Here is a 12,802-nt window from a genome sequence, read left to right on the forward strand (position 1 = left end):
TGTACATGTACGGCAACAAAACTAACATGTGAAATTTTAATTTAAAAAAGGTGGCCGCGTTTTTGAGATATCGCCGAAAATTCAGAGCAGTTATGTCCACACAGGAAGAGTAATCCAAATTGGTATGCACAATCTGAGAAGGGTTACTGCAGTAATGCTTCTCAAATTTAATGTTTGGGTAAAAAAAAATTACATCTTTTTACATAACCACATTACGTTGAAAGCTAATGTAGGCTTGGATTGGTCGAGTTGGTCTTCGAAAAGTATTTGTAATCGTTATGAAATGAATACGGTTAAAAGGATGTTTTAAAAGTACAATACAATGATCCACACACATTTGCCTCGAAATTGCGTGGTTATCCTTTCACTTTATGAACTAACACGGTCAGCCATTTATGGGAGTCAAAAATTTGACTCCCATAAATGGCGACCGTGTTTGTCAACGAGGTAAAAGGAAAACCACGCAATTTCGAGTGATACTTATGTGGATCATAGTATTCTAATCATATGCCTTTTATAACAAATGTTTACAAACGCTTTTCAAAGATCAACTCTTCCGATCCAAGGCAACGTGTTCCTTTAAGAATGATTACTTATTGTAAACCTTCCTCGTTACTGAGATTCCTGGGCTGTTCAACCCCATTAAGTATTATTCATTGTTTGTATTCCTCAGGCCTTCACTGCCCTCCCCCCGTTTGCCATCGGACTCTTTGATCGTAACATTAGTGTAGAAAGTATGCAAAAGTTCCCCCAGCTGTACAAGCCATCACAAAATTCAGAATACTTCAATAGTAAGGTAAGATTCTTGTTTCTATTTTTTTGTTTCATGCAATAATTTTTTATATTTAGTGTGCACGTTCACAATGAATTTGCATAACTGCTTTCAAGAACTGCCAGCTTCATAAGCAACTAACATCTGTAGGGTTTGAAACTTTGCATGGTGGAAATACGATATGGAAAGGTTTGCGGTAACACCATATAATCATCTCAAATGAGTTGGGGTGGTTCTGAAAAGAACCGTTGGTTTCAACTCCAAAGCCGGAAAGCAGAATAACATCTGCTTTCCGACTTTGTGAAACTGGCTGAAGTAGAGCGAAATCTTATACTATGTTTTACATGCGGATCAATCTCTACCTTTAGGTGTTTTGGATGTGGACAGCCAACGCTGTGTATCACTCTTTGCTCATCTTCTGGTTTGTGGTTGGTGCTCTGTATCAGGATGTGGCCTTCTCCAATGGGCAACTAGGAGGGCATCTGTTCATGGGCAACATGGCCTACACGGTAAGATATACAGGAAAGAGAAATTTCAGACTTTTCAATAAGTTTGCTTAGAGATAAATTTGTTATCGTAAGCGCGCTTGTAGAATACAGAAAATATAGCGCTATATTTCTCCGTACTCAACTTGCACTTGTGTAATTAATAACTAATGTAACATTGATTAAGCCTGGGCGACAAGTGAAATTTACTACTCGGCTAGTTGCGCCTCAAATAGTTGCGATTTTGACACTAGTCGCAACTAATTTTTAACTCCCAAGATGCATTGCAGCATATTGTTTGTCACAGGCGCATTATAGTAACGTTCACACTGAAAGGATTGAAGGATTGTGTCATTGATGTCTGATTGTGTTTTTTAAGTAAATTATGTTGCCATGAATAGTTGTGAGGGACACAATTGGTTCACAAAGCAGGAAGTCACGACTATGAAATCAATAGTTGCAACTTCAACTCTAGTCGCACTAGTCACCCATTGAATCATGTTTACACTACTAATAACAGTTCCCCTTTCCACAGCTGATTCTGCTGAAAAACTAAATTCAAATCAATGGTTTTTTTTCCTCTTCTTGATCTCAGTATGTGTTGATAGTAGTCACACTAAAGGCTGGTTTAGCCATGGATGCCTGGAGCTGGGTAAGTTGATAAAATCTCACAAGTTTTGTTTATTTATATATTTATTTAAAGGCAGTGGACACTATTGGTAATTACTTAAAATAATTATTAGCATAAAATCTCACTTGGTAACGAGTAATGGGGAGAGGTTGATAGTATAAAACACAGTGAGAAACGGCTCCCTCTGAAGTAATGTAGTTTTTGAGCAAGAAGTAAATTTCCACGAATTTGATTTCGAGACCTGAGATTTAGAATTTCAGGTCTCGAAATCAAGCATCTGAAAGCACACAACTTCGTGTGACAAGGGTGTTTTTTTCTTTCATTATTATCTTGCAATCTCGATGACCGATTGAGCTCAAATTTTCACAGGTTTGTTATTTTATGCATATGTTGAGATACACCAACTGTGAAGGCTAGTTTTTGACAATTACCAATAGTGTCCAGTGTATTCGAAAGAGAAAATACATGTAGAATTAGCTGATTACCAACAAAAAGGACCAATGGTATAAATGGAAAAAAATAGTTAAAGGAACATTACATAATTGTCTAAGATCACAGATTTACATAAAACCTAATGATGATGATAGTTGAAAACATCCCTTGAAATACTTCTGTCTGAAATATTTGGTGAGTAGTAAATAAAACTAATTTCCCCTTTGGAGTTTATCGCTCAGTGAGTGTTTTATTCATTTTTTGTTTGAATCGATGTCATGCAAATGTGTCATCAGTTTTGTTCCTTGTTTCTCATGACCCAGATGGCTAATTGATCTCAAACTTCTACAGGTTTGTCACTTGATGTATATGGTGGATTACATAAAGTGTTTACCTGGCCAGCAACTGTTTTGTTACTAAAAATAACTCTGTAAAAAATGTTCCTTTACTGGCGTTCAAATAGTTCTTGTCAGAACATACACAGGTAAGCACACTGTCAAACTGGGCATTAAGCCAGAGGGAAAAAGTTGGATTCAGAACTGTGTTATATTTTGTCTTTCTTTAATAGCCGGTGCACTTCTCCATGTGGTTTAGCATTATCTCCTGGTTTATATTCATCGCTGTCTACTCTGCCCTTTACCCAAGCATCACCTTTGCCGCTGATATGGCCGGGCAGGTAAGAGCTTATGGTGTCTCACCACACTTGGCTTTACTGGCTTTCAAATGCAAAAATGCAAAACTGAGCGATATAGTAAATTCACGCTAACCTCAACCTCAAGAATACACAATGGATTCATGGAATAGCTATCTATACGGGTCATGAAAGTAAACTACTCATGGTAAGTAACACTCGTTTCAGAGCCAGAGTCATGCCGAACCAATAGATTAAGAGCGAGGGCAGAGATGGTTCTTGTGATTGATTTAGCTTAGTGCGCTACATATTTAGCGACACAGGCTGTATACTCCCCAGGGAGCTGAGATGGTTTAAGGAATGATTTAAGGCCCAGTGACCAGGGGTAATAATGTGGAAGCGATTGAGATACGTTTTATAAAGCGCTATATAAAAAACATACTATTATTATTAGGTGTTCGGCCACCAGCCGAACAACTATTGTTATTGTTCTGTTTTTTTTTTTGTTTTTTTTTTTTCTGCGTGTTCTTCTCCTCGAACGTTCTCGCGCGATTTTCGCAAAAACTAAAGCTTGTATGAACCTGAAACTTACCACATATATTGATCTTAATGAGTAGACGAAACAGCAACATTTTTGGAATGATGACGTCATTGATGACGTCATTACGTTCAAAAAAACGCTAAAAATTGGAGAGTTCATATCTTGAGAACTACAAATGCCACACACAAGATATTTGGTGCATATAAAAGGTCTTGTAATTAGCTACAAAAGTCGTGCACAACGTGACCTCATGTGACTTTTACTTCCGGTTGAAATCGGAAGTTCAAAATTTCAAAAGTTCATATCTCAAGAACTATATATCATATTCGCAAAATTTGAATATCAGTTTGAAGATCAGTTATCCTGCTCAAACTTTTGCACAAACATAATGCCAGTTGAATTTTGCCTTCTGGTCGTAAAAGCGCGCGTTTGTGTTGACCTCCATTCATTACGCGTAGAAACCAGATAGTATCGCCATTCATGTATGTGAATGCTACTATTGTATTGTGGGTGTGTGGGTGTGTGTGCGTGTAGTTCATGTAGGCCTACATTGTATCCATGCTCTACGACAAAACAGCACTGCGTGGCTGTGGGCATTACGGGTTGTGTATACACATGCAGACTCCGTTGAAGGCGCGCGTAATTCAAATTCCACTACGCTGGGATTCGCCTCATCTTTCTTCGTGCGATTTTGAACAAAATGTTAAACTACTATGAACTTGTTGAACAAAACTAACGCTTGTATGAACTTGAAACTTACCATGAACATAAACCTTAGTGTGCAGACGAAACCAAAACTTTTTTTGGAATGATGACATCATCGATGACGTCATTAAGTTAAATAAACGGTAAATAATTGAAAAATTCATATCTTGAGAACCACAAACGCTACGTACAAGATTCTTTCACTACATGAAACCTCTTGTAATGTTCTACAAATGTTGTACACAACGTGACCTCATTTGACCATTCACCCGAACACCCTGAGTTTGTACACAAACTCTCAATTTCTAGTTTATTTTATTGTGGTTAATTGTTGCATTGTAGGCCTATGAGGTGTTTTCCTGCGGTGTGTTCTGGATGCTGCTGTTCCTTGTACCTGTGGTGGCATTGTGGCGAGACGTGGCCTGGAAAGCGTAAGTCCATTCTCAATAACAACAATATGTACAAATATTGGCTGCATCTGTGTGTAGTGTCGCAGAATGTAGTCACAAAGAGAAACCTTGGCTTTTCCAATTCACGAAATGAAGCCAAGGAAATTAAAAAAACAGATATCACCGATTGATTATATTCTGCACAAAGGCATTAAAGCCATTTGACACTTTCGGTAGACAGTGTTGTCCAAAGGCCCGCACTTCGTGTATCACAACTTATATATAAAATAACAAACCTGTGAAAGTTTAGGCTCAATCGATCATCGGAGTCAGAGAAAATAACGGGAAAACCCATCCTTGTTTCCTCACGTTTCACCGTGTCATGACATCTGTTTAAAATAAATCCGTAATTCTTGATAATGAGTTGATAATTGTTTCAATGTTTTCTCAATAAGTAAAGCATTTTATGAAATAATATTTCAAGAAAAGTCTTTCACCATGACCTTCTGTAAACCTGTAAATCTTTGAACTTTTTTTTTTCTGTTTCGAAACTGTATAATGGCTTTCAGATGCATTCATTATTTGTTACCCACTTGCATATCATTGTCATTTAAAATGTCTCTCAATAACTACAAAAATTTACACAGAAATTCATCTAACCCACTCTCTGAAAAATCTGTGTATACAAAATTCTAAACAAACTAAACAACTCCATGTAAACACCAACCTTGTCTGTCATGACACAACCTTGTTCTTGGTCGAAGTGGCTGGGTAAGAATTTTTTTTTAGAAACTACGCTACAAAGGGTCCAATAATTATCCATGTTGGACTTTTTTGCAGTGTTGCAGCAGTATAATGCCCCAAAAAAGGATGACATGTGACCCGTGCTTCACCAATCAAATAACAATGATCTGTGTGTGCGTGTGGTTTTTGTAATACCTGTTAAATTTCAAAAGAAGTGTATGACATTTCACTATAGCTGCTCAGCATGAGAGGTTGAAGTATCAGCTATGTACCAGGCTTGGGCGACTTGTGAAGTTAACTACTCGACTAGTCGCGCCTCAAAAAGTTGCGATTTTGACCTAGTCGACTAGTTCAAAATCGCAACTTTTTGAGGCTAATTTTTAATGACAAAGATGCATTACTGCATACTGTTTGCCACTAGTGCAATATAATAAAATTCAGGCTGAAAAGGATTGAAGGATTGTGTCACTGACGTCTGATTGTGTTGTCGTGATGCCAACATTCCACTTCATGAGCCAGAGCATTTAGCTAGAAATAGACTTGATAGGGGACGGTTTTCAAAGGAGGCCAAGGGACACCCAGTCCTAAGCAGCTAAGTAAGTAAGTAAGAATAGTCATGAGCGACACAATTGGTTCACCAAGCAGGTAGTTTCGACTATCTTTGTAGTAGTCATGGCGGCACCAAAAAGTTGAATAACTGTAGTCGCAACCTAACTGAGGAATCAATAGTCACAACTTTGACACCTACATAGTCACAATAGTCAACCAGGCTTACTAATTACCATCGAAACATGGCTGTGAGAGGGTGTCTAGTAACTGGTTTTCTTTCTTCTAGCCATATCATTATCATCTCCATTTCCCCTTGTTTCTCAGTTTCAAGCGAACCTTATTTAAGAGTCTTGCTGAAGAGGTGCAGGAAGCCGAAGGCAACTTGCTGGACCCTACAGCAATAATACAGCGATCCGTCAGAAAGAGGTGAGTATAGTCAAATGGAACAATCTATTTTCTGAAAGAGATATTTTTGGAAGGAGGTTTTTACAATAAAACCATAGAGTTATATATAAGAACTAGTGGGCGCACTGACCTATATAAGCGACCCGGCATGTGCGCAGACGGCCATTTTCCAAGTTGACAAAGCAGGCATCGCACAGCTTGTGTTTGTGCGGCCATTTGGTAAGTTGACAATACAGCATCGCGTCAGCATTCAATAAACACAAATGCCAACGTGTACCTCATATTCAACGTGCCTGCAAAATGGCGCGTGTGTCTCCTTGCGTTTGTGCACCAAGCATCACCAGTGCGCCTTCTAGTTTTTATATACAACTCTATGACTAAAACACTGAACTATTGACGCAAGCTAGCCTGATTAGTGTAAGATTTAAATAATTGTAAAAGCTAGTTCAAAAGTGTTATTTGTTTTGACTGGATGGAGGATATACCTTTGGTATTTACTCAAAAAATGATTGATATAGAAACTTACTTAAAGGTACTGTACACTTTTGGTAACTGTCAAATACCAGTATTCTCACTTGGTGTATCCCATCATAAGCATAAAATAACAAACCTGTGAAAGTTAAGTTTGAGCTCAATCGGTCATCGAATTTGCAAGAAAATGATGAAAGAAAAAACACCCTTGCTGGACAAATATGTGTTCTTTTAGATTAGAATAAAAGACTTCCAGCTAGAAGTCTTTAATTATTTCAGTGAGAAATTACCTCTTTCTCAAAAACAATGTTACTTCAGAGGGAGTAGTTTCCCACTATCAACTGCTGTCCAATGCTCATTACCAAGTCAGTTTTTAAGTTAAATATTTGTTTTGAGTAATTACCAAACGTGTACCTTCCCTTTATGAAGCTGTTGATAAAGTACAATAGAAAAAAGTCTAACAACTTTCTGCCGAAAGCAGAATTGAGCAGGATACCAGTCGCGATTTGTACACACGAGTTGTTAGTTTGACTGGTTATCCTATTCTTGTAAGCATAATGTTGTTAAATGCTCCAATCGTTGTGCTTAACCAGGGCCCAATTTCAAAGCTCTGCTTAACGGTAAGCAAATTTGGGTGCTTACTGTAGCAGAAAAATTTGCTTAAGCCTTGGCGTATTTCACAGGTTAGTAGAAAGTGTGTTTACTGTTGATTTGTCTTGTGACGTCATTTATTTATGTCAGTAAGCACCGGAAGGTTAGCATGCCTTTTCGTGTGCTTATGGTTAGCAGTGCTATGAAATAGAAGTTGCACAGTAAGCACAAAGTCTGCCGCTAAGCAGCGCTGCGAAATTGGGCCCAGCGTTATGAAATTGGGCCCTATTTCATAATGCTGTTTCAGCAGAAAAATGTTGCCAAACATTTCTGCTTAGAAACTTGACCCATTTGTTTCTGCTATTATTATTTTATTAACTCACTCTTGATAAACCTTTATCAGTTTACATGCAATTTCAACGGCTGGTCAGGGGTAAGGCAGTCCGTCTGTAATCAAACGTTAACGTATTCAGGGTTTCATGCACTAATGGCGAAATGCTGTAGCTGTACATTTTAGAAATCTGCTGTATAGACCTTTCTATCGCAATGACACAGGCCAAGTTTTTACAAGCCCAAGTTTTTGTCAACCGAGGTTGTGGAAAGCCATTAATTTCTAAATTAAAAATAGATGGCCATAGTTTGTAACAATATCACACAACTAATCAAACAAATAAAAATAGAAATTGAGAAAACAACAACCAATCATGGGAAATACTTTGTTTATTTTAAATGTTACAAAAAATGTTGAATTTGGTCAGAGCATTCTGTTAAAAAAAGGGAGTGGATGTTTTGCCAACATTTGGTGGAACATGCCAACCAGTGCGGTTGGTTTAGTAACAATGGAAAGGTCTATCATGACGATTTGAAGACATGGTGGCACGGATGGGTTTGGTGGTTTCCATCAGGGTAGTATTTGTTAATATAATGGATTATATTCTAGATTATTATATTCTACTGCATCTTCTTGTAGAAGAAGATACACTGGTTGTCATGGTTGGCTTGTGCGCAAAGCGCTCGCCTTTCACCACTGTGCCCCTGGTTCGATTCCTGGCTCGAGACTTTGCTAGTGGAAGAGGATACAGGGGCTGTCATGGTTGGCTTCTGCGTAAAGCGCTCGCCTTTCACCACTGTGCCCCTGGTTCAATTCCTGGCTCGAGACTTTGCTAGTAAGACAGGACACAGGGGTTGTCATGGTTGGCTTGTGCGTAAAGCGCTCGCCTTTCACCACTGTGCCCCTGGTACAATTCCTGGCTTGAGACTTTGCTAGTGAAAGAGTATACAGGGGTTGTCATGGTTGGCTTGTGCGCAAAGCGCTCGCTATTCACCACTGTGCCCCATGTTCAATTCCTGGCTTGAGACTTTGCTAGTGAAAGAGTATACAGGGGTTGTCATGGTTGGCTTGTGCGCAAAGCGCTCGCTATTCACCACTGTGCCCCATGTTCAATTCCTGGCTCAGGTGCATCTCCGCCACGCAATGTCTTCATTCCTACAAAGTTGTTTCTGTTACTTTGACTTGGGATACATGTGGGAGCACTTCTGAAGAGTTCAAACTAAGTTTTTGAGGTATTGGTAGCACAGGAGTGTTAGTGCATATGTATGTGTACATACAGACACAATGTGTATTTTTATTTTTAATAATATGTATTCTGCACTTGTTTAAAGCCAAGTAGTTCCGTCAACTCCTGTTCTACAGAACTCTTAAGACTTGGGTGCTACAAGGAATTTTGTGTACAAAGTCTATGGGAGGTTCATAACTATGGACAAAGGAAAAAACAAAAGATGTCTCCACAGGGAGGCAACAAATAGAATGCGTGATTCTCAACAACAACAACAACAACAACAACAATTATTTTTATTTTTTATACAAGATTCCTTAATAGGAAATGGCTAAATTATAACAATTTCTTTAAACTTTTGTTGCCATCTTGGATTGTAGATTACATGCATTGGGCGGCAAGGCTGCACAAGGGTAAGACATTGATAGTACGCATGCGTCTGTAGTTGTAGGACGATTTCTGCATGCATCGGTAGTTGTAGGATTAATCCTTTAGTCCGAGTCTGTAGTCTAAACTAACTGTTTGGTGTGGATTTTTACTCTTTGGGTTTCATTCTTCTTAATTGAGGGTACTAACATCGGGGCCCGATTTGAGTGATGCTTGAGCAGAACAATATTATTGCTTGACACATTTCTGCTAAGCAGAAATGAGCAGGATGCCAGTCACAAATTGTACATGCGACATGTTAGTTTGGCTGGTATCCTAATTCTGGTAAGCATAATGTTGTTGTGCTGGGCTGCTTTTTGTGCTTAAGCTGCTCTTTGAAATTGGGCTCTGTCATATTGGAACCGAATGTCATTGTTCCTATTGGCTTGCTCTGGCTTGTTTGATTAATTTCTTGTTTAGCATGCGGCAAGTTCTTATTTGAACTTTTGCCAAGAAAAGACACAAAGGTCATCACATGTGACATTTATTTCACACTAACAGAATGTACACATAATTATGTTATACAATAATTAACCCAACAGAAACTAAGTGTGAATTTTCTCCTTGATAAAGCATCCCTTGTGGTTTATTATTTAATACCTGATACCATCAATTTTACCAAACTGTTCCTATCTTAGGATTAATCTTAAGACTTAAGATGAGTCCCAGCCTTGCACTGTAACATAATAAACCTTAAGATTAATCCTAAAGTTAGGACTATTTACTCCTCCTAACCCTGAGATTAGATTAATCCTAGTTTTTTTCGTGAAATTGGCCGCTGGTATCGTACACTTAGGTGTGATCCCTGGCTGCATGATAGTTAATAGTTGCATGGTTTCTCTGAATGGCACCCCCATACAACGATATTGACAAAACAGGGAGACTGCCAACATTAGGACTAGATTACTCAGTTGGTAGATCACCAGGATGTTATTCTTGAGGTCATTGGGTCAAATCCCTCTAGTGACCCCTTGCACGCGCATCACACGTGGCGACTGATGCCACGCTCACAAGGTTGGTGGGTAGTTTGGTTTTCTGTGTAAACGCAGCGTCGCCTAAAATGTGCACTTCACTGAATAACGCACAGTGATGTTCCCACCAATATGGCACGTCCAAAATTATTTGATGATGACGTCAGGTGAATTGGAATAGTCAATTATTCTTTGTTCAATCCAAAATCAATTAGTAACAATATTAATCAAATTTATATTACAGGCACAGGCAAAGAAGAAAAGGGCAATTACATTTAAATGTTCACATATTTTATGGGGACTGAAGACACATTTACTTGTGTTTTTCCAAAGTTGCCTGTAAAAAACGGCCTGTGTGGCCTGGTTCTAAATCAAGATGCAAACGGGCATGGCTTCAATATTTTCAGCCACAAGCAGGTTAAAGGTGGTAACAATTTATCGCTCAGAGTTGCTTGTAGAAAATTCAACCCAGTAGCCTAGTAGGTCTTTTAACCTCCACTTTTTTCGGACTCCAATTTTTTGTCACACTTTCTTCTTCTATTTCGAGTGGTGTCCTTGGAAGCTTAAACTTTACTCTTCTTGGGCAGATTTTGCACTAAGCTTGGGGGAACCCGAGATAGAGATCTGAGTTGGATATGTGGTTCTCCCTCCCGGCACCAAGCACCTGGCGTAGCATTCTGGTGTAGCAAACATCAAGTTGTTTTTCTACAACAGATGTTAGTGTCCATGTTTCACACCCATAAGGCAGCACTGATTAATACTTCATGACAAAATGAATGAGAATTCTTTGGTTTGACTGTTTGTTTTTGTTCACTCCAGTTTCAATGAGACTTCACGATTGCTGAACAAACTTTTCAAGAGGCAACCAAGCTCCTCAAGGAGAGTTGCTGAAAACTACGATCTATCACAGCGTAAGTTGTATTAAATAACTGTTGCTCTACCTTTACCAGTTTGTTGTATGGGTTATTACTCTCCACTAGATTAAGGGTTTATAGCCCTTTCGAGACCATAGCGGCCACTAGGGGCTTGTACCAAAATGACCGTAGTGGCCACCAATGGCTGCAAGGTTTGACCTACATACATTCACAGAAAGAGGTCAAACTAAAGGTCATATCTGGATTTGAATATCCCCTTTAAGAAAACAAATTGAAGAGTGCAATCAGACAAGTCTGATTTTCCAAAAGACTGACTATGACTACAGTTTGAATTTCCATGTCGTGGTCGAGCGGATGAGATTACAGAACTCAAGCTTTGTTGATTCTGATCAGCAGAGGGTGGGTTTTAGTCCTGGTTATGACATTTGTGTCCTGGAGCAAGTCACTTTACCATTATTGCTGTGTCCCTCCATGGAGGAAGGAAGAGAAGGAGCTCAAATGAAGGGACTTAAAAAGCCGAGTTCGTGGTACCGCGGTTGTTTAACGACACCTCGTATTCACCCATATACCTTACGCAAACAATGGGTGAACTGGCGTCCGTGAGTTTGCGCGTGCACACTTGGTTCTTCACTCAAATATGGTGTCGTATGTCGTATGGATATAATAAAGAAAAAAACAACTTTTTTGAGACCTGATAAAATTTGTCAGGGTATCCTTTTTGTTACTTCACATCTCTATTAACTTTTGCTTCTCTTTTGTTTTCATCTCAAAGCGCATAGGGACTTCTGTGTGATTGTGATATGCGCTCTACAAAAATGGTTCATTTTTATTATTATTGTTACTCTGCGGTTTTGTGGGTCGTTCAAACTCCTTCTCTTCCTTCCTCCATGGTCCTATTAAGCTTCTGAATTGCGAAAATACTTTTCTCTTAAATAAGAAAACGGTGTGAATCTTTTTTGATGTGGTATTAATTGACTCACTTTGCACCCCTTACAACAGACGGATATGCGTTTTCACAAGAGGAGCACGGAGCTATTGCACAGGTAAGTAATTCCAGCCCGCATGGGCGCCATTTCAGCAAGTGAATGTTTTGTTTCCCATTGATAGAAATGGTCATTGTCTGCACTGATCTGCACAGGTCTATTGTTTTATCAAAATAGTTACTTGCCGAAATGGCGTCCAGTGGGATTTCACATTCCAGCCCGAGTTCCGCATATTGCGCCTTGTGGCGATATATAATCTTTGATAGTGTCCCATTGTTTAGGGGGAAACAGCTTGTCGCAAATTATCCTATCCCAGCAACACCAAATTTGATTTTGTTCTGCATTTCTGCATTATCAATATACTATTTAATCAGTGCTTTTGAATCCTGCTTAAAAAGAAAGAAAAAAAGAAAAGAAAAAAAAGGAAAAGGAAAACATCCTCCTTTAAAACTTTCAACATACTTTGGGAATCATGTTGACCCAGTGTTCTCTTTCCCTGCTTTTCACCTCTGTGGACCCTGGTTCTAATTTCACCTCAGACTGGAGCCTTTCATGACATTTGGTTTGAGTTTTCAGTCCTCACCTAACTGCAAGGGGTTTTCTCCATTTGGGGGTTTCCTTCCACATCGAAAACTGAACATTCCT

At 38.9% G+C, this 12,802-nt stretch overlaps 1 protein-coding gene across 6 annotated transcripts in view; it reads left to right on the top strand.

The window, feature by feature from the left end:
* LOC139935790 (probable phospholipid-transporting ATPase IA) overlaps positions 1–12,802 on the top strand; it is a 54,996-nt gene that overhangs the window by 38,353 nt on the left and 3,841 nt on the right. For 4 of the 6 annotated variants that reach the window (XM_071930374.1, XM_071930372.1, XM_071930373.1 and 1 more), the window contains exons 25-34: positions 674–796; positions 1,141–1,281; positions 1,853–1,909; positions 2,889–2,996; positions 4,540–4,628; positions 6,204–6,305; positions 7,750–7,779; positions 9,283–9,315; positions 11,119–11,210; positions 12,174–12,217. In XM_071930374.1, coding sequence (XP_071786475.1) covers positions 674–796; positions 1,141–1,281; positions 1,853–1,909; positions 2,889–2,996; positions 4,540–4,628; positions 6,204–6,305; positions 7,750–7,779; positions 9,283–9,315; positions 11,119–11,210; positions 12,174–12,217 — 819 coding nt within the window. The remainder of the gene's footprint in view (positions 1–673; positions 797–1,140; positions 1,282–1,852; positions 1,910–2,888; positions 2,997–4,539; positions 4,629–6,203; positions 6,306–7,749; positions 7,780–9,282; positions 9,316–11,118; positions 11,211–12,173; positions 12,218–12,802) is intronic. The other 2 variants (XM_071930377.1, XM_071930378.1) reach the window with 2 other exon arrangements.

The sequence above is a fragment of the Asterias amurensis genome, chromosome 4 (assembly GCF_032118995.1).
Source record: "Asterias amurensis chromosome 4, ASM3211899v1".
In the NCBI taxonomy this organism is placed as follows: Eukaryota; Metazoa; Echinodermata; class Asteroidea; order Forcipulatida; family Asteriidae; genus Asterias; species Asterias amurensis.